At 43.2% G+C, this 20,760-nt stretch overlaps 3 protein-coding genes across 3 annotated transcripts in view; 2 read left to right on the forward strand and 1 right to left on the reverse strand.

Annotated features, from left to right (window-relative positions):
- golga7ba (golgin A7 family, member Ba) overlaps positions 1-990 on the forward strand; it is a gene marked incomplete at both ends in the record, with an annotated part of 5,511 nt that extends 4,521 nt beyond the window's left edge. Inside the window, one exon of the mRNA XM_080516499.1 lies at positions 874-990. Coding sequence (XP_080372625.1) covers positions 874-990 — 117 coding nt within the window. The remainder of the gene's footprint in view (positions 1-873) is intronic.
- Positions 991-5,275: 4,285 nt separating this feature from the next.
- On the reverse strand, positions 5,276-10,868 carry crtac1a (cartilage acidic protein 1a). Its single transcript, XM_080521066.1, has 14 exons — positions 10,750-10,868; positions 9,704-9,910; positions 9,417-9,613; positions 9,169-9,305; positions 8,938-9,094; positions 8,731-8,865; positions 7,941-8,077; positions 7,727-7,863; positions 7,563-7,645; positions 6,316-6,416; positions 6,069-6,237; positions 5,692-5,837; positions 5,507-5,546; positions 5,276-5,409 (listed from the first exon to the last, which is right to left on the reverse strand). The coding sequence occupies exons 2-14, from the start codon at positions 9,898-9,900 to the stop codon at positions 5,402-5,404; spliced, it is 1,644 nt and encodes a 547-aa protein (XP_080377192.1). The 5' UTR covers positions 9,901-9,910; positions 10,750-10,868; the 3' UTR covers positions 5,276-5,401.
- Positions 10,869-11,258: 390 nt separating this feature from the next.
- Positions 11,259-18,160, forward strand: r3hcc1l (R3H domain and coiled-coil containing 1-like). Its single transcript, XM_080518637.1, has 7 exons — positions 11,259-11,281; positions 12,508-13,002; positions 13,171-13,361; positions 14,057-14,127; positions 14,315-14,410; positions 14,720-14,860; positions 15,778-18,160. The coding sequence occupies exons 2-7, from the start codon at positions 12,532-12,534 to the stop codon at positions 15,828-15,830; spliced, it is 1,023 nt and encodes a 340-aa protein (XP_080374763.1). The 5' UTR covers positions 11,259-11,281; positions 12,508-12,531; the 3' UTR covers positions 15,831-18,160.
- Positions 18,161-20,760: the final 2,600 nt, after the last annotated feature.

Here is a 20,760-nt window from a genome sequence, read left to right on the forward strand (position 1 = left end):
CGGATATTCACTGGTTGCTGTTGTAAAACGATGTCATCGTTACACTTACTGAGGTTTTCTTTTGAGCGAGTAACGAGTTACTTTTCTCTGTCTGATCCACGTCGACATGGATGGGATGGGAATCGACAAATCGACTTTTTATAAGATCCAAACAATTCAAATTTATGGATTTTAGCTCATTTAAATTTGCTGGAAATTATGTTTCATGCTGCAAATGGGAGCCGTCCAATGCGCATCCAATCCTTCTTCAAATTAAGAAAAAAAACATTATAATTCAAGAGGTTTGCTTCAGTTTGAAACAAGTAAAATAAGGACCAATGTCAAACAAAGGTTGTTGGAGTGAAAACATGGAATGATCTGAGCGATCAATCTAAGTTCATCCATTCTCTGTTTAAATTGTAAAAAATCTCTAAAATGTGATCTAATTTATACATATGGGTTATGTGAATAGTCTGTGCAGTACATTTCCTGAATGAAAAAAGAATATCTACGAACGCTTAAAGAGGAATGTGAGCATAGTGACAAGAGTTTGTTTATTATTGTTGTTGATGTGATGTACAGGGTGGGCTTCTGCTTTTGGTTGTGTTTGATGAACGTAAACAACCAAAATAAACTTCATTTCATTCATTCATTCATTCATTCATTCATGTCACCGACCCAGTACTGAACCCGCTTTTTAAAAAAAAAATGAAGTCGATCACGAGGTTTCAAATGTACTAAAGCCTGAGAAAAATCACTCGCTTGAAAAAACAAAAAAAACAAAACACTATTAAATGTACACAGAGACAGACACTAATGACAGTAACGCGAGTATCTGTACTTCTTTGCTTTCACCCCCTGCACGTGGTTGCGTATTGACGTGTGTCCCGACAGAAGCGTGTTTCCTCCCTAACGGAACGTCTCCAGATCGAGATCTCCATCTACGAGGACCGGGGCTCCAGCGGCTCCAGCTCCGGCAGCAGCTCCGTGTCCGGCAGCACCGCTCGATGACTCCAGTGCTTCCTCACGCCCCCGCACTTCACCCGCTCACCCCGCACGCCACGCACGCTCACGCCACGCCACGCCACGCCACGCCACGCCCGCCACGCCACGCCACGCCACGCCACGCCCACGCCACGCCACGCCACGCCACGCCACGCCACACTACGCCACGCTCACACAAAGGGGTTTCCTCCCGCTCAGTCCTCACAGGGAAACCTTTGGGAACTGTGCACTTTAGCGGTTCGTTTCCAAGACGTGTGCAGGTCCTGATGCCGGGACCTGTAGACAGCAGTGCATGTGGAAATCATGCAGCGAGAAAGGCTTTGCGTGACGGTGCAATTCCTCTCCTCGCTGTACTCTTAAACGTAAGAAACGAGTCGAACCAGGAACTCGCCCGGATAGAAGTGAAGCCAGACCTCTTTAAACGTCATACCTCAGCCAGCAGAACTCACCTCACAGTCCACATTAACACAGTTTATCAGCAGTTTGCCAAGAACCGGGGACCAGTCAGACTCAACTCATTCCACTGGAGCTTTATAATCCTGTCTCTAATTTCCCTACGTTTTAGCAAATAACAGAAGAATATAGAATAGTTTAAGGACGGCAGTTCACTGACCCAGAGCCAGATTGATCCCATGAAATCACCTCGTCTCCCTTCGCTGTGCTTTAAATCTTGTTCTCTGGCGCATGAATGTCTGCCAGTCCATTCATGTAAATAATGTAGCAGATCCGCCATCTTTCACACATGAAGCCTGTGTTTTTCCGCGCGCACACACTCACACACACACATACATACGCACACACACAAATCCAAACTTTAACCTCTTGGTTTCACTGAGCGAGACCAAGTCTTCCTAAATTTAGATTATGCAAAAGTTGTGACTGCATGAAATGCAGCAGCGAGCAGAAGAACGGGGTCCAAAAGTCTTCCTGAATCTTTCCCGTGGTGTGACAACAAACCCTTCCTTAGTTCATTAGCAAACTTCCAAAGAACCAGAACTGCCAAAAAAAAAAAAAAAAAAAAAAAATCCTGGCTCACAAATGTGAATGTGTCTTTTCTGTTGGTGACATTTTGTGCGAGAGCAAATTTTCATAACGCTTGTTGTTTGATACACGTTGCAACGAGGTGAATATGCCTGGTGTGGAATAAAGCGTTTCATCGCACCGACGCAGAGCTCATTGTTCTTTCGTCTGCCGTCGTGGAAATGCGCAGGGCGCATGCTTCTTCTGTCGGGCAGGCTCTGAACGTCTCCTGTTTCAGAGGTCAAAGGTCAGCGGTTTTGAACTCTCTCTTCCGCCACGCAGCTGTTTCTGCCACGTGGACCAGTGTGACACGATGAAACCTCGCCAGAGGAGACCCACTGCAGGGACACAATCTCCCATGAGAACAGGATTAGAGACGTTTTTTAATCAGGTATGAAAACTTGTCATTATGGAACAACGTGTGTCTGGTCCAGGGGTGTTGAACATAAGAACCGTGGTGCAAAGACTGGCCTGCAAGAGGCTCCAGTCCAGCCAAACTACCAAACAAGTGGTAAATCAACAAAACAACAAACAAAAAATTCTTAGGAGTATCAACAAGACTGAGACCCGAGCTGAGATATCAGTAACGCTGCCTTGAAAGCTGGCGAGTTTGTCAAAACACCCATAATGCAACAGGTAGAGGAAAAGTTTTTGACGTTTTACTGCATTTTGCACCAGAAGGCTTTTCATTAAAATTGTCTTTAACTTGAGATTGCAAAATTTTTCATAGTAATTGTTTAGTTTTGTGAAAATAAAGACATTTTCATTACGAATAATCTTTGCCGCAACCAAGAAAAACCTTCAAGTTTACATTTAAAGGTCATTGTGGCTTTATTTGACTTCACCCCGGTCTGTTCTAGTCTTAACTTCGCCCGTGTGGAACAGGTCAAAGGTCGAGGTATATTAAAAAAAAAGAGTGATTCCCTTTTCTGGTGTGTTGGAGGTTGGACTGGTAACCTGCACCCGTGAGACCCGGATGAGAGACGGGCAGAGTGCCTTTGGACATCCATCGTCTGTTCTGCTCGGTCTAACTTAACGATTCTCTTCTGTTTTGGTGACCTTTCTTTATTGGAAGACACAAGCAAACAAATAAAAAAAAAAAAGAGTAGAAAAAAGTCAAGGAAAGGTACAATTGTTTCCATCTCGTCTCTTTAAAAAAAAAAAAAAAAAAATCTACTCTCACAGTCTCAACCTGCACAATAAAAGTTTTATTTAATTTAGACTTTGATCATAAAGTTCCACCAGAAAAGTGAATGTAGGACTGTTTTAACCTGTTTTAACGATGGTTTTTTTCAGACGTCTAAATAAACCGAATCAAAAAAAAAAAAAAAGAAGAAGATATATTTGTGTATTGATTGTTGAAGGTAGAGCTGCAGTCTGACGTGAGGAGCTCTGACGAAGCACCAGGAACCAAATGTGTTTCCACTGTCTTTCCCAGGATCCATGTTCCGGTCTGGGTTTTTTTTTTTTTTTTACCACAATAAAAGTCCTATCAGCATCAACCTGTTTTCTACAAAACAAACAAACAAAAAAAAAACTTCCTCGACTTCAGGCAACAAAAATGTTTTCAGTTGCTTGAAGCAAACCTTCTAAAGGTCACAGGTACTTTTGTGGAAACGCTTTCGAGAAAAACACAAATCTAATCATTTGCATTATGGTTTGAAAGGCAAGACATTTTAATCACTTCTTGAAATTAATAGAAGAATGATCTAAAAAGTAGTTTCACCATCACAGCTGAAAGCTAAATGTTTCTCGGAATAAAGAAATCCACTTTTACAGCTCTGACATGGACAGAAGCATGGATCGGAGTGTTTTGCACTGCACCTCAATAGGTTTGAATTCTTGTTCATTTTGCACTGCCACTCACTGTACAAACATTTCGATCTAATCACTGCTTATATTTTTAGGATTTAACATGAAGAAAACGAACCCCCCCACTCATGCACGCCCGCATCCATGCTGCATAACCGTCTGGGCCCAGTTTCCCCTCCTTCCTTTCCAGCATGCACACGGAAGAATGAGCAACGTCCCAATCAGCAGACACTCTTTGTTTGCTGAGAGGCTTCCTCTTGGCGGAGGCCTGCTTCCAAGGGTGAAGCCGGAGGTTTGCTCTTCGCTGGAGGTGGTTGTCACCTCGGGTCCGTCAGCACAGGCAGCGCCACGACACACGTGAGGAAAAGCACCAGAAGGCTGGAGGCTTGGCACGCGGCAGAGCGGAGGCCATGAGAGGACGGAGCTGCGGGGAAGGAGGGCGTGGAGGACACCCGAGGAAGGTGGAGGAAGACACAGTGACACACGTTAGACTCAGACGTGGTGAGTTTTGGTGAAGAGGGTGAGGGAGGGAGCAACGGCGGATAAACAACTGTATTTGTGGTTGTTTGGGAACTTTTTTAAAATTAAAACAAAACAAAACAATGTTTTGTTCAATTTCCTATCTTACACTTAATAAAAAGTTACTCTCATTATAAATAACTTGATGAACAATTTTGTAATCGGGGGGTGGGGGGGGGGTGTCCAGTTGGAACGGTGAAATAGATCTGCATTCAGAGCAAACACGCCATTTCCTTTCTGAACAAATGTTTACAAATCCAGTCACAAAATAAAACTTACATGCCAGAAAAATGGAGATAAAAAGATTTGAGCATTAATTCAAATCCAATTCAGGGTTTTAAAATTACTATATGGTTTAAACTGTACTACATTTGAGTACAATTAGACATTATATATGAAACTATACACTTGAAAGTGTCCAAAATATGAAAATTGAGTAACTGTTATAACCTTAACTTGATGCTTCTTCCACTGTATTTGATATGAGAACATATTAGTCAGCTTTTTTTTTAGGTCAAAATAAGCAAAATAGAACAGAACATAAAGTCATACTGTCTGATTTAAGTAGATTTAAGTGAATCATCCTCACCCACACAAACACTGACCTGCTGTTTCAGCAAACTGACGACAAAACACACACAAACAACAAGCCGACTGAAAAATAGTTTCTCCTCCTGGACCAAAGCTTTAAGTGAAATTACAGAAGATATGCATTCAATGTGTTTTCTATTATTGGTTTATTCTTTTTGAAGCATTTTACACCTTCAACAGATTCTGTAAAAATGGTATTTTAATGAAAGGGTCCATAGTCCATCTGTTTCTTTTTCCTACTTCCTCCTGAAGACAATTGCATTGATTTAATCAAATCAAATCACAACCCGACTCCATCAGCACACTGACAAGTTTATTCAAAGCAGAAAAAAACAAAGGAGTTTATGAAAAATAACAAATTGCTAAAACTACTCATGGAGCAAAGAAAACCCAAGGCCCCTCTCTGAAAGCACAGACCAAATGACATATGTTCTCTGTAACTGATGACTCTTTACTGCATTTCATGCGATTATCCTCAAAGACCTGCAGAAACATAACAAAAATGTAAAAAACAAAACAAATGAATCACAAATTAAATATATTATAAAACTGATATTGACCTAACAAAGTAACTTCTTACCTGCACAGCGGCCGTTCTTCACAGTGAAGCCGGTTCCACACTGTAAACAGAGTTCGGCTGATTAGACGCAGATAAAAGAATAGAAATTATTCAAATGTTGCAGTGAAATCTTCGGCGTTGAGTTCAAACGGAGCGACTGCAGTAAAGCGTTCAGCGCGTTCACGATCCGTCCGGCGGATCCACACCTGCGTGTCGTTGGAAAGCACCGCCGCTTCTCCCGCCGCGGGGTAGGGCACCTCCACCGCCGAGTTCATCTCGCCGGGCTGCAGCGGGCGGGTGTAGACGGAGCCGTCGGGCCAGGACACCTGCAGCACCTTCGCCTCGTCGCTTCCTACGAGTCAAAGGCAACGGAGTCAACCCAGAATGACGACATTTTAGAGTCAAATCAATAAACCACTGAGCAAAAGGACATTTACGATGTTCAATATTTGACTTTTGAAGTCGCATTATTGTTGTTTGTCGCTAACATTTCGTTTCGGTTTCTAATGTTGCTTTGATTCGACCTAAAAAAAAAATACAAAATCCAGATTTTGATTGGAGCGTGATGGTTTGAGGGTCTGACCTAAGCCAAAGTGGGCGACAGGCTCCATCTCACACAGGTACCCGGACCCTCCGTCGACGATGCGTGTGAGCGCCCCGCTCTGGCCGGTGAAGGCCGTGACCTTGGCGCCGCGAGCGAAGGAGCCGAACTGAGTGCGGGGAATCACCCGCAGGAAATTATTGGACGAGCCCTGACGGGAGAGGTCACAGGTCGGCTTGTGGGGAGATGAGACGACCACAACACACCTGTACGGAGTGGCGGTGCCTACCTGGGTGACCTTGAAGACCGATATGGGCTGCTGGGCGCTCTCTCCGTGCGCCAGCAGCAGGTCCAGCCGCCCGTCGCCGTCCAGGTCTGTGACAGTGCCACCTGGTGGAGACACAAAGCGTTTCATCAGCTGTCTCATCTCTGAATTATCAAAGGTAACAGTCATTTGAGCACGTGACAGTGCGGTTTGCAGATTTTCAGACATGCAGACACAAAAATTTAAGATTGCAAAAATTCTTCGTTTTTTTTCTTAAAGACATTCTCTTGTCTAAACATTACATATTATTTCATTCATTGATTCCATTTATTTACCATAGAGTAGGTTTTTTTAAAGGTCGGGTTAAAACGCAAAGTCGCTGTCATACACTACAGGGAGGCCAAATGGTCAACGATCCGATATTTATATATTTTAAAGTAGTAATGATGTACTTTTAGATTGCACGTTCAAAGTTCCACATGTTCTGTAAGTGACTGAAGTCTGAAGAGCTTTCGGGAATCTTTTCCTTCACTCTCGTCCCTTCCAGCACCTCGGTGCTCTGCAGTAAATATTACTATAAAAACTAAAGTGTCCAAGTGATTCATGATGAGTCTGTTAATACGAACAACAATACTGATACTAACAATATAATTAATACTAATATTAACAATAAAACTGATACTGACAGTATAATTAATACTAATATTAACAATAAAACTGATACTAACAGTATAATTAATACTAATATTAACAATAAAACTGATACTAACAATATAATTAATACTAATATTAACAATAATACTAACACTAACACTGACACTGACAGTATAATTAATACTAATATTAACAATAAAACTGATACTAACAGTATAATTAACACTAATACTAATATTAAAAATAATACTAATACTAATACTGATACAAACAATAATACTACCCATCATTCCATGAAGAAAGTATCCAGAAGTTGTTATTTATGTGATATCTTGGTTCAGTTAAAGCTGTGATAAATATGTGATTATCTTCCCTCTTTAATCAAAGTTATTCAAGAGGGAAGTTATTCATATTGTCAATGAATGTTATTCTTACAACCAAAGAGGATTTAAAACTATAACTTTTCATCAGACCCGTAAAGGATGACAAACAATGTGTATCTCTTACATGTAACCTTTTTAAGTTTGGAAAAAAAACCCAAAACAACCTTTTTACACACAATAGTTGTAAAGAAGGAAGTGAAGATGTGTGCACGTGTTCCGGTTCACCACTCTGACCTGTTCCCCGGCCCTCTGGCTCTTTGGCATCTCCCACATTGAGCTCCTGGATCAGAGGGTCTGCGCCGGCTCTCCTGGACACCCTGCAAACACAACCCACATGCGTTGAGACAATAATCCAGCCATTCAGCAACGACACTGGCTGGTTATATTTGATCTCCCACCTGAACAGCTTGTTGGGGGCGTTTCCTCTGTAGGCGATGTTGTTGAAGAAAACCTCCAGCTCTTTGTCGTTGTCAAAGTCGGCGGCGATGACGGTCCGGATCGGTGACGGCGTCGCGAATCCTCCCGTGGCGATATTCTTCAAACAGGACAACAGTGTAAAAGTCACACTTTCTTCCACTTTCTCCTCTCGGCGGCCCGGTCCCTCTTTCTCACCCTGAACGTGGAGTCGCTGCTCTGCAGGAAAAGCCTGTGTGGGCCGTTCCAGTTCCCGTACACAATGTCTGTCTTCCCGTCGCCATTAAAGTCAGCAAGTGCCACCCCTCTGCCGTGCTGGTGTGTGTCCTCCACACCTTCCAGAGGGACAAGTCAGTTAGTTCCTCAACTTTTCTTTGTGAGAGTGTGCAGTGTGGGAGCAGGGGACAGGATTCGCCAAGACACATTACGTCAAGTTGATTTTACCTCAATTAGCAGGCAAATAACAATGTTGTTTTATGAAAAGGCAAAATATATTTGAAACATAAAAAAAAAAAAAAAGGAGTCATTCTGCCATTCTGAAAAATAAGCTGAACTGCAAACTTCTACATGTAACAGCAGACTGGATTTATTTTCACTTTCGTTTGCTCAAATCTCTTAATAATGAATTTTTGAATAAAACACATATTTTCCAAAATAACCTTCCTATTTTACCTTCAGTGTTTCACACCGATCAGGTTTCATGTCGCCAAATGATGTCCACACAACATGTATGTGAAAGCACAAACTTTGCAACAGAAAAACTACAGTGGTGGAAAAAAAGTGAACCAACACGCCTCAGCTTCGATTAGATTATCAGGTCAAAAAACTGTGAAGAACTTCCGTTTTTGGTTTCTTTTCTGAGAAACCAAGGTGAATAAGAGAGTTCTCAGCTTGTTGTGCTTGCTGGCCTCTGTGTGGGTTTGCCTGTTCTCTCTGCAGGCTTCAATGTAAGTGTCTGATGACTGACAAACGACTCTTTCGTGCCCACCTGCCTGTTTGGCCGTGTCCACGAACGTCCCGCCTCCGTTGTTCTTGAACAGGAAGTTGGGGCCGTTTTCGTTGTCGCAGAACACGTCAGACCTGGATTCGCTCAGGATGGGTCCGACCGCCACGCCGCGCCCGCCTGCACCACAGGTCCACTGTGAACACTTCTGCCATTAAAGGCCTCTCAAGCCTCCCCAACGTCGCCGCTCACCCGTGAACCTGTTGACCCCGGCCTCCGCGGCCACGTTGGACAGGGCGACGACGCCCTCGGCCACGTTGCTGGCGGCCTCGTCCATTTCGAGGAGAGCGTGGGGGCCGACGCCGCCGCTGGCGTAGTTGGCCACGTAGATGGAATAGCGGCCAGTTCCCTGCAGGGCAGCGGCGGGTTAATTCAGGAGAGGCTGAACCGTGAGACTTTATGAGTGAGTTGGCCACACGGAACCTTTCTGTCGACACACGCGACCGAACGTCCCGCCATGCGGTTCGCCACGCCGCGCCGCACATTCAGCTCGTCACTCAGCAGATCCTCAAAGCGGCCATTGCGCCACTTGAACAGCTTGTCTGAATACGTCGCCCTTCCTGTGCAGACAAAGAAACACTTTTCACGAGAAGACAATGAACGCAGCCGTGGACACCTGATTGTTTCCATTGGGTTTCGGCGAGGAGAGGTTGCGGGAGAGCAGAGCTCACCAGAGTAGGCGTTGTTTGTGTTAAGGAAGTAGATTTCCTCCCGGCCGTCTCCGTCCACGTCGCAGGCGGTGACCCCGATGGCGTTTCCCGCTCGGTCCCTCAGGGCATAGTAAGGAGACTCACTGTCATCCACAGCAATGTTGACCAGCCTGCTCTGAGTGCGGTCGTACTTCAGCACCAGGTTGGGCCCGTCGTACCTGGACACACGTTAGAAAACTGGAATCATGGCGCAAAGGCGACACGGGAGCTATTTCCTCCCGCCTGTCTTCGATGGTTTCCTCACTCACCCTGCCACCACCACTTCCAGGCCTCCGTCGCCGTCCACATCTGTCACCGCCATCCCGTAGTTGAGCTGAGTGGGATTGTGCACCGGGTCAGGAGGAAGCATCGTCTGCGTCACGGCCTGAAACATCGGCTCAGGGCTCTGGGCGCGGGACTGATGCCAGAGCGCGAGCAGGGGGAGCAAGAAACGAGAAGCCCACATCGCTGCAAACCTGATGGTGACATAAAGCAAGTGCACTTCATGAAATCTTAGCTGAGACCTGGAATGTTTAGAACACAGGCTCACTATACAACAGCACGTCTGAAGAACATAAAGAGAGGCCTCCAGGCAACAAAGCAAATAAAAAGAAGAATGTGACAAGAGGGGAATGGAGGCGTCTTATCAATCTGACGTAATAATTAAAGACATGATTTCATTCACCCCATAAAAATCCCACCATAATCTTTCAGTAAAATACTACCTGTCTCACAACAATGAGGTATGTTATTACTTAAAACTATTCATGATTGCAAAACAGAATATTATACTGCTAAAGAATATAATAGAAATACTTTATGTATACCACGTTGGAAATTCTTTACAGCGTTGATTCACACAGAAATAAATAATAATAATCATAATCATAATAATAAATAGAACAGAAAGTTAGAAAATGGAATGGAACCCGTAAATACACAGAATTTCAGCATCACTGTATCTTTAAAAGCTTGCCGTTTCATAACCTAAATAACCAGGCAAAAAAAAAAGGTTTAACTGATTGTATTCATGTAGAGTGACATAATTATCTTATTGAATTATAAAAACCAAAAGATTCGTTCATTCGTAACTTTCTGGTAAAAGAAAATGAATGATATCACAGGAGAAAAAATTAATTAAGATGGCATAATATGAGAAAGTAAATGTACATAACTTCACTCTAATACCTTTCTTACACATATCAAAGATGCACAGTATATATTATTTATCAATCTAATATGATAATATATTTACACGCTTTATGAGGCATGCACGAGCAGGTTATTCATTCATTCAGTGTTTATTAACTCTTACCGTGTCAGTGTGCAGGTCGGATCCCAAAACTGAGATTATTCACGTCTCTGCGGGAATAAACCGAGATTATTCACCTCTGTTAAAACATCCCTCTGCAGAAAGCTGTCTCCATACCTTACGAAGCTCGTGCTTTTAAAAATTTACGAAACAGCTTGTATAACTGTGGTGCACATCAGCCAATCAGTGAACCACTCTGTGACTTAGGAGGATTTTGACCAATCGGTGAGCGCAATTCTTTGAACGTATATTTCAGGAGTCGGGATTTGTAGTTTAATTCCTTACCAATCCGTCACACCTGTGCTCGAGACACAGTATATGACAGCAACTGTGCTTTATATCACAAGCAGATTGATGTGTTGTCCTGGAAATATAGAATACAAACACATGTTTCCTGAAAAACTCGTCTTGTTTCCGAGAATGAATCGTCACAGAAGCCGTCGGATGGACTACATGTCCCATTGTGCCTTGCGCTTACGTTTACGTTTACGCTCACGCTTACGTCACCAACTGTTCTCAAACAAACGGAACACGGGTGAGTTTTCAGAGCAGAATTTATGATTTTGTATTTGAAAATGGGCAAATGAGATTTAAGACACGCCGTTGCGTTTAGTGGAACTACGTTCAGACTAACTCAATGTAACCGTGTTACCCGCCGTTTTAACGTCGGTCCTGAAAAAGACCTTCGAGAGGAGGATGGGGTTAGCTTTGTGTGGCTAACAGGAGCGAGCGGCGGAAATCAATACTGTTTAATTTACACAGATTCTAGTGCAGACAAGTACAATTTACTTCATTTATTGTCTACTAGAGACATGTTTGGAAAGCTGTTACTTGATTTTGTTGTCAGTTTTCATTGTGTTTATGTACGTACCAATAAATAATCCGATTATTGCTACGCATTCTTTTATATATATATATTGAATTGACTATTTCGTCAATTAACTATCACCTTTAAAAACACGCTTCATTGTTATTTACAGTCTATATGCGCATTCTTTAAACAGGGTTTGAAGCAGGCAAACGTGAAAGAACGAAACAACCAAAATAGATAAAAATATAAAGGAACAATACGTAAACAAAGATAAAGGAAACTACAGGAACATTGAAAGTCCACATAGGGCCAGTCTCTTATTCTCTAGACAAACAATTCAGTGAATTCATAATCATTTTGATGCATGTCCTTATTCATCAAACATGAATACAAATATATGTTTACATATCAGGTACTGAAAACGACCAAAAATCAGTAACTATGTCAAATAAGAGTCCTCCAACTGTATTTCAATATTTGCTGCACATCCTTCAGTATGTTGCTGATTATTTCCAGAGGAAGGTCTAAGTTGATGAAAAGACCTCCTCCATAGGCGAGCTGCACTTTCTTTTCATTAATTTTGGAAATTATACAAATCTTCTATTGAATATCTACTTTTTTTTCTAACAAACATTACTTGATATTATATTTTGTCCAATTTAGATTTATAAAATGCTTGATTTCTGTATGTATATATACACAGACAATCTTTAACCGATTTGAGTGCCTTTTCCTACCTTCAGCCGTTTCGGAATACGTTTCAAAAAACTGTGGATCAAGCAGGTCAGCGTCTCTTGCCATGGAGACAGAGGTCAAAGGATGTTGGCAAATAGAGGCAGACACACAATTTAATCTGGAATTTTGTAGTTGATGTTGGAGTCGTCATTATAATATATATCGGCACAATGTCAAGTGTTTTCTTTTTAAGTTTATTCCCTGTTCATTCGCAGATGTTTTTTTAAAATCTCCTGACCATGGAGGTACAACCCCCAGAGGAGGGCCATGCCGAGGCCCAGCCAGCGCCCGCAGCCTCAAACCAGACGAAGAGGCCAAATCAACCTCTGTATGTCCCCAAACAACGTCTCCCTGCATCCAAAGACAAAGCTCCGACTCAGGGAGAAGGCAAACCGAGACCCAGACCTCGCTACACAGACAAGGCTCGAAAAAATGCAAAGAACAAAAAGGACAAGGCAGGCGGAGCGGATAAGGCGGCGCCCGCTGGAGGAGAGCTGCCGAACAACGTCGACACGCCCGACGGGAAGGACGAGCTGTTACAAGATGCGGAGGCGGGGCTTAACGGGCAGTCGGTCTCAAGTCGTGCTGAGCTGGAGGCTGCGGCGCAGTTGGAAGCGATGTCCCTTCAGGAGGAAAAGGAGGAAGACGAGAGCTGGGACACCTTGTTCAACGATGACGGAGACTGTTTGGATCCACACGTCCTGGAAGAGGTGAGCGCTTCACCGCAAAGCCATAACAACCTCAACACTCAGCTGTAGCAGCTGAGTGTTGAGGTTGTTAATCTTTTATAAATAAAGATCTTGTCATTTTGACGTAATGCCTCCTTCAAATCTCTCATTTCTACAATGTCTGTTTGCTCTTCCTCTTCCCTCCTCCAGCTCGCCGTCAGGGAAGGTAAAAAGAAACCGTCAATCCAGGAGCGACGGTTCGATTACTACAACATGGACGGAGATGACGACGAGGATGACATCGACCTCAGTGAGGATGAACTTTCTCACATTGTAGAGATCTACGACTTCCCGGAAGATTTCAAGATGGAAGACCTCCTCAAGTTGTTTCAGTGCTACCAGTACGTATGTCTTCCTCTGTCAACGTTCCAAGTACCCCATGATGACTTCTGCATTCTGACTTCTACACAATTAAAGTTGATAGTTGTTTCAGCATCGATCTTTGGCTGAGTCACATTGTCTTTGTATGCAATGTTTATTGTTTATTTCATCCAACTGTAAACATTATTGTGATTTAATGGTAAGAATTAACTACAAATTAAAAATACAACAAATGAAATTGAACACTTTTTTAAAATGGTCGTCATCAAACTGGAGAACGTAAGAAGCACTTTTGTTTGTTCTTGTAAGATTTTCTTAGTATCTATTAGATTCAGACCTTTAAGTTGGATGAAGACCAAATATGGTGATATTTACCTGAACTTCATTGTCCTTCTGATGACGGCTTAAACGGCTTAAATTTCATGTGGTCGAGTTTGAAATGTTTGGTAAATCACTGCAGAAATGCTTCTACTGTGATTTTTGAAAAACACTAAGAGTCATCGCTCTTCCTTTTCTTTTACTACTGCTTCTAATGGTCTTTCCAATACTTTCCTTGCCGGTACGACTACAGGGAATGCATCCCATCATCTGTTTGTTTTCAAAAAGCAGAATCTGAACCAGTGCTGTTCCCTCAGTGGATGTAAGATGTCTGGAAGCGTCAGTTTCTTGAAATGCACATTAAAGTTGTTGGTTTTATTTTGTTTGTTTGTTTCAGGCAGAGAGGCTTTGATATTAAGTGGGTCGATGACACACACGCCCTGGGCCTTTTCTCTAGTCCAATAGCAGGTCAGTGCTTCCCTGTGAAGTGAATGATCAAACTTCCTCCCCTGCAGCCGGCTCACCACGCCGCTGCTCCGGACTAATATCCTCTTAACTTCATCTTACAAATGTGCTTTTTGCTGCCACAATTCCATATTGACGACTTTTTTTTTTTCTGCTTTGATTTATTTTAAATTTTTCTTCTTCTTCCCAGCCCGTGAAGCTCTACGATCCAAACACCCTCTGATGAAACTGCGCCCGCTCTCCAAATCCTCCTCGGCCATTAAAGCCCACGCCCGGAGCTGCTCAGGTACGAGTCTGTGAGAACACGCGGTGCAGCGGTCTGCCCTCCTGGCTCACAGCAAGCAGACCCCGGGTGCAGGTGCATCTCAAATATTTACACTATCAATCAAACCTCGGCTTTTGATTGAAATTCCTGACGTGTAAATCCAAACATTTCATACATTTTACAAAGCTTGTGATTTTTTTTTTTTTTGGGTGAGCTTTTACCAGCTATTAAGACTTTCCAAAGACATTCTGGTGACGACAGTTGGCACCTTCAGATTGTTTGTCGTGAATGTTTCTGTGATTGATTGGTCTCCTGACGCCGGGGCTGCAGATTACCTCCTGCCCGCCAAAGAGAGACCTCAGACCAGTGCGGCGCTGGCCCGGAAGCTGGTGATCGGTGCCCTCGGTGTAAAAAGTAACCTGACCACGGAGCAGCGCGATGCAGAGAAGAAGAAACTGCAGGAGGCCCGAGGTACGTCCCATGTTGACTGAAGGGTCAGCAGAACATCGCCAATGTTCTTCTTCTTGTTCTGACCCCAACGTTTCCATACAGAAACTCGGAAGGCGAACTGAAAGGAGGTTTGGCTTCAGTTTGGTGGGGGCTGCTGCTCAGTTAAATGTTGTGTTCAATAATGCAAGTGGGATTGTCGTACCGAGTGGTATCGTCCAGAGTGTTCACAGTATATATCCGCTTATTTTTCATGGAGTACACCCACTTCCAGTTCCCACTCAGCAGTATCTACCAGCCCCACACGCTAATATTGCTCTACTGTAACTGAGCAAAAAACCATCTTACATGCCACTATTTGTAAAAAAACTTAAATTAAAAAGCACTTCTGGGCTAATATTGATAGTATACCTACTTCTCCAGGGACCAATTCACTGGACAGGATTCCCAGGCAGTCTGAAATAAACCTCCATTCCCCCCAATCAAATCGTGAAACACAAAACATGATTGTAACACAGATTTTCCTCCACAAGTGGGAGCTGTTTTCTTACTTTCCTCATGAAAACTCTGGCCGGAGTTCACACTTTGCTGTGCAGTTCATAGCAGGTCTATAATCAGTACAGCGTCATTTCCCCTCACAGACGGAACATAAGTATACAGGCACCAGAAAACCACAGCCGGCTGTCCTCTGAACAGTCGGTCCAGGAGCGGCCAACCTTTGTTCTGACCAGGGCTGCACTGCCGAGCTCTATTTACACATTTAAATGTCGGTGTGACTGAGCATCATGTGCGAAACATTGTGTCCTCGGACAAGACGCCACGTCTGGTCTTGTGCAGAGATTCATTGGCAGTTTGTCCTTCGTTGTGACTCGACTCTTGTCTTCTTTCCACAAGTTAAAGACGGTGATGTGAAGTCGAACCTCTTGGTTTTTGTCTTTCAGACCAAAAGCGATTGGCCGCCAAACAGAGGGATGATGCATGGGAGGGGAAGTGACTGTGTGCGTTTCTTCTTCTTCTTCTTTTTTTTTTTAATCTCTTGATTCAGCAGAGGCTTAAAACTCCTGTGTTGCTTTTCTTAACCGGCCACTCCTTCCCACCACCACCACACTTCACAGAAATGGATTCCCTCCATCTTTTTTTCTTTTCTTTTCATTTGCCATCCTTCACTGCAGCCGGACTTCTCGTCACTCACTGTCTGAAAGCCCTATTCTATTGACCCCCTCCCCCTCCCCCTCCCCCTCCATGAACTAAACCAATCATGTTGCATTAATACCCTTCGGGGAGAAATGACGTTTCTCTGCATTGGCCCATCCTACCCTAACTTGTGGAGGTGCGTCCACATCATGGTGTCCTGGGGGGCTGAAGGAGGTCAAGGGTCAAACTCTGGGGACCCACAGTGGCGACCCATTAGCGGCGGATTTCCAATCCTGGGAACTCCCCCCCCCCCCCCCCCCCCCACTCCACTTCTCTCACCTCTTTTATACCTTCAACATTGTTATTGTGTAGAACCTACTGTAGAACCTTGAGCCCAGTTTAGAAAGTGCATGGTGGAGGTGTATTCTATATAAATCCAACGTCTTTGTCAATATAGCAATTTTAGAAAATGTTTAATGAGAAGAAATGTTTTTAAGGTAATTATTAATGTTAACATACAATGCAATTATGCAGAACGTCAATGTATTTTAGGATAAACTTTAGATCTATGAATTCTTTGTGTGTCATTAAAACAAAGTCCAGTGGAGACAGGTTATGCTCATTTTCAGGCTTTTTTTTTTTTTTAATCGGTGTTGGTGATCAGAGAAATAAAATTGATAAGCGTAGGCCCATCATGCAACTCATTTGGCCATCCTCTGTCTGGAACTGTTCTTGGGCTCGTGACAGCTCGTGCTTGTAATTTGACGCCAGCCTCATTGTCCCGCCTGCTGCTTGACGAGACTCGTGGTGAGCTGACAAGAGTTTTCAAAGCATCGTGATGCATTCTTGTGCGGATTTGTCATCGTTTCAAGCTCCCTTGTGTCGCATACTTGACTGGAGTGGAGAAAATAAATATTTCATACGCTGCCAATTCGGTGAGTTTTGCTGACTTGCAAAGAGTTGAGAGATCTGTAAATGGTCGGCACACTTCTACTGAGAGACAGACTCTCCAAGATTGTTTTGGAAGCTTCAGTTTGCGGTCACAGAGGTCGGGGCTTTCTGACCCGCCCATCCATACAGATCTTCTCCAGATCTTTCAGGTCTTTGCTCCCTCCAAAGTTTAGTTTTTTTTCTCTCTTCGGGGTCCAGGTCTGGAAACGGGCTCGGCCACCGTAGGACCGTGAGGTGCTTCTAATAAAGCCTCTCCTTCGCTGCCCTGGCCGTGTGATTGGATAATTGAGCTTCTCTCATGCCGCCTCTGGATCGTCCAGATGGTCATTGGCAAACTTCAGACGGGCCTGGACGCGTGCTGGCTTCAGCAGGCGGAGGGTTTTAAATCCATGATGGCGCAGTGGCGTGTTATATCTTTCAGACTGTGGTTCTGGCTCTCTGGCATGGGAGAGATTTGCACGCTGATGTCTCGGCTTCCAGCAGCGGTTGGTTGGACGTCACCAGGGTAGTCAAAAAGCTGCCTGGTGGCAAAACCCCAATGAGATCCGCCTGGAGCTGCTGAAGGCCCGGGACACTGGCATGCTGTCCTGCTGGACACGCCTCTGCAGTATCGCATGGCCCTCCGGTACAGCAGACTGGAGGGATTGTCCCAATTTGTAGAAAAGGTGACCGGAAAATTGTGCGCGTGTCACCAAATACTTATTTTCTCCACTGTAGAGCTCCATCGGTAGGTTTTCACGAAGCTCTAGTAAACGTTCAATTTTAACCTTTAAGTTAAAATGAATGAAAACATTGTAATTAACTGGTCTCTCAAACGATTTTAAGCCACAGATGAGAGAAGGCTTTAGCTGATACTAGGTGAGGATGATATGTGTGTCTCTTACTCTGCATGTTCACCAGTTTTTAGCTCGTCACCATATTTCTGATTGTTCATTGTTAAAAGCCCACAAAAGTGGAATTTACTGTTCCGTGCATGTCGAGAGGGATTTAACCAAGTGGCCGGCTTTACTCTTTAAATCCTTACAGTATTGTTTACAACTTGATATTTTATTTGAAAACCAAAAATACGTTTTTTGTTTTTTTTCTGTTTACGTGTACGTCTTGGGTAAACGATTGTGGCTCGTCAGGGTGGTTCAGCATCACTTGAGTCAATCCACTGAGGTGTATTTCACTTATATTTTCTTCGTCACACTGATGTATTTAAATGAAATCGGTTCAATAAATGATGCAAAAAGTTCAGTTTGTGTAATCTTGGTTCTGTCTCAGAATGCATGTTTTTTTTTTGGGGGGGGGGGTTGTCGCAGCAGCCCAGAGAAAACACATGGGTGCAAAGGGAGAACATGCAAACTCAACACACACAAATCTCTCGTCACACCAAACTTGGGGGACATTACATCTAATTTACCACCACATATGAAAGTAGTTTGTCTGATTATCAGATGGATGGATGAGAAATCATGAGCACGTGTGGGATGAAGGAAAAACAAATGTTCAAACAAACACAATTTCGTCTCCCTTCCTCTCCCACGGCGCAGACTTACGTCACCCAAAATTCAAACGACGTCACCGCCAAAGCAATAAAAGCAAGAACATAGACAATACAGGCAAGTGCAACAAGAGTTGTAAATAGAATAGTTGTGTGTTGCTGTACGTGAGAGTGAGAAATCTAAACTATCCCAAATGAAACGGACCCATCATGAGTCCTTCAACCTGCTTCAAAGCAGGGTTGTGTTTTTTTTTTTTTTTTAATTACATTTTTTTTAATTTGTGGAAAGTTGGGGTTTGCACTTGTTTAACAAGTTCTCCAGTGAGAGGCGTTGCTTGTTTGATTCGCAATTTCATTCTCTGACGCAGTCCCTCGCGCTCGCAGGCTCTGTTTTGTCACTGGGTTACACATCACAGGCTCGGGAGGCTTTTCTGACGGCCGCAGGCGGTCGCCTGCATCGCGGCTTGACCGCAGACCACGTGGCGCTGCGCGGCTCTTTCATCTCCTCGGCCAACAATTGCAACTTTTTCAGCCAACTCTGGGAAAGGGCTGTAAATTTGTCGCTCCTCCCCTGATGAACCTGACGCTACCTGCGCGTGGGAATGTTGGTCCAGTGATCCTGCAGATGAGCGGGTCTGTTGTCATAAAGGATAATTGATGCGGGAGATGTCGTGCAGCCTGCACTTTAATCCCTGCTGTGTGAAGTTTAACTATACCACTGCTAAATATCGAAATGGGCCCAGTCCACATGTGCTGTAAAAAAAAAAAAGCTTGATTTGGTAGCGGTTTAGCTCATAGGGTTGAGGGCGGCTGACACTCCGCCACGTGGCTCCTGCAGGGCTAATTAAAGTGCAGCAGCCTCACAGCAGGCATCATTACGTTTTAATTTCTTTTTAAATCTGCAGAGATTAGACGATGCACACAAAAATGTTTCCACACATGTTTATTGTACAGCAGGATCAGTGAATCCAGCCTTTAGTTTCCTTTTTTTGTTGTTTTTTCCTTCTTTCAACTGTTGACGTTAGTGGACGTGCATCTGACTGCATGTTTTTATTACAACAGTTAAAGAACATGGACAAGACTTCAATTAGTGGGACAATTGAGTTTTACTCAACTGGAAACTTGTTTTTTGTTTACCTACGTTTGTAGTTGGTTTTATTTCATCCATTAACACAAAAAACCCCCCAAAGCAATCAAACTAAACATTTTTCACAAAATCAGAGTGAAAGGGAGCAGAAGGAAAAAAAATTAAATGATCTAATCTGCCCCATTTTTAACAAGTGATCAATTTACAATGTCCATTAAAACCAAACAGCAAACAAAATGACTGAAGCCTGAGAATTCTGCCGCCACTTTCATTTATGTCAGGGTTTCTCACCTGAAAATGCTTGGATACGTTCATATTTATTTTTGTTTTGAAAATATCCTGGTTTTAGTTCCGTTTTTAAGTCTTGCATGTGATTTAGATTGTTTTGTTTCCTTGTCTGGATTCATTCATAAATTGAGCTCTCGTACAGTAATGCACCGTTCTATTAATTTGATCCTAAATATAAGTTATCTGAAAATCTGTGCTTCTTTTAACTTATACTTACTTTATCTTTTAACAAATGTGTTGTCGATATTGACTGGTCAAGTTTTCTTTGAGCTTTACACTTAATTTGCAGAATACTGTAATCTGTGATGATTTTCAAAGGTGTAAGTCAGTGTTTGTCAACGTTTTTGAGCCAAGGCACACTTTTTTGTTTGGAAAAATCTGGAGGCACACCACCGCCCGAAAATGTTACAATTTTAAACTCTGTAGCCTCTATTAACAATATAAAGTCATTCTCATCAAAGTTTTATCAACAGGAATCAAATAAATACAGAAAAAAGTATTTCCCAATTTTTTTTTTTAATTGTGACTCCCTCAGTGTGAAACCTGGACCTGATGGATGAAGAGCTGAGATCCTGGTTCACATTCTTCCTTTTTAAAAACTTCTCCATCACTGTCACTGACACAGTACTTTGATACAAGATGGTAGCAGGAGGTGGAGATTAACCACACTGACGTCTGTCACTTTACATTTCACCGGCAAAGTTCTGTGCTGCCATCTAGTGGTGAAGAGTATTTATACATGATTACTCTGCAACACACTGCTCTCACAGCTGACAGCGGCTGTGAGAGCAAATGTTTTTTAGAAAAAAATGTGAAATTGGATAATTTCCCACAGCACACCTGACTAGATCTCGTGAAACACCAGTGTGCCGCGGCACAGTGGTTGAAAAACACTGATGTAAGTAATAAGACAGAGATTATTTTATCTTTTAAAGGAACAAGTTAACTCATTCTGTGTGGAGGACGAAATGTTCCAAA

The sequence above is a fragment of the Blennius ocellaris genome, assembly GCF_963422515.1.
Source record: "Blennius ocellaris genome assembly, chromosome: 3".
NCBI lineage: Eukaryota > Metazoa > Chordata > Actinopteri > Blenniiformes > Blenniidae > Blennius > Blennius ocellaris.

What these genes read in the sequence shown, in the direction of transcription:
- crtac1a (XM_080521066.1), bottom strand. Translation starts at nt 9,900, where the DNA reads ATGTGGGCTTCTCGTTTCTTGCTCCCCCTGCTCGCGCTCTGGCATCAG. An exon ending in CGGTCTTCAAGGTCACCCAG is followed by an intron (nt 6,238 to 6,315) that starts GTAGGCACCGCC and finishes CTCTCCCGTCAG; the next exon opens with GGCTCGTCCAATAATTTCCT. An exon ending in TGCTTTCCAACGACACGCAG is followed by an intron (nt 5,547 to 5,691) that starts GTGTGGATCCGC and finishes CTCTGTTTACAG; the next exon opens with TGTGGAACCGGCTTCACTGT.
- r3hcc1l (XM_080518637.1), top strand. Translation starts at nt 12,532, where the DNA reads ATGGAGGTACAACCCCCAGAGGAGGGCCATGCCGAGGCCCAGCCAGCG. An exon ending in ATCCACACGTCCTGGAAGAG is followed by an intron (nt 13,003 to 13,170) that starts GTGAGCGCTTCA and finishes TCCCTCCTCCAG; the next exon opens with CTCGCCGTCAGGGAAGGTAA. An exon ending in AAGTTGTTTCAGTGCTACCA is followed by an intron (nt 13,362 to 14,056) that starts GTACGTATGTCT and finishes TGTTTGTTTCAG; the next exon opens with GCAGAGAGGCTTTGATATTA.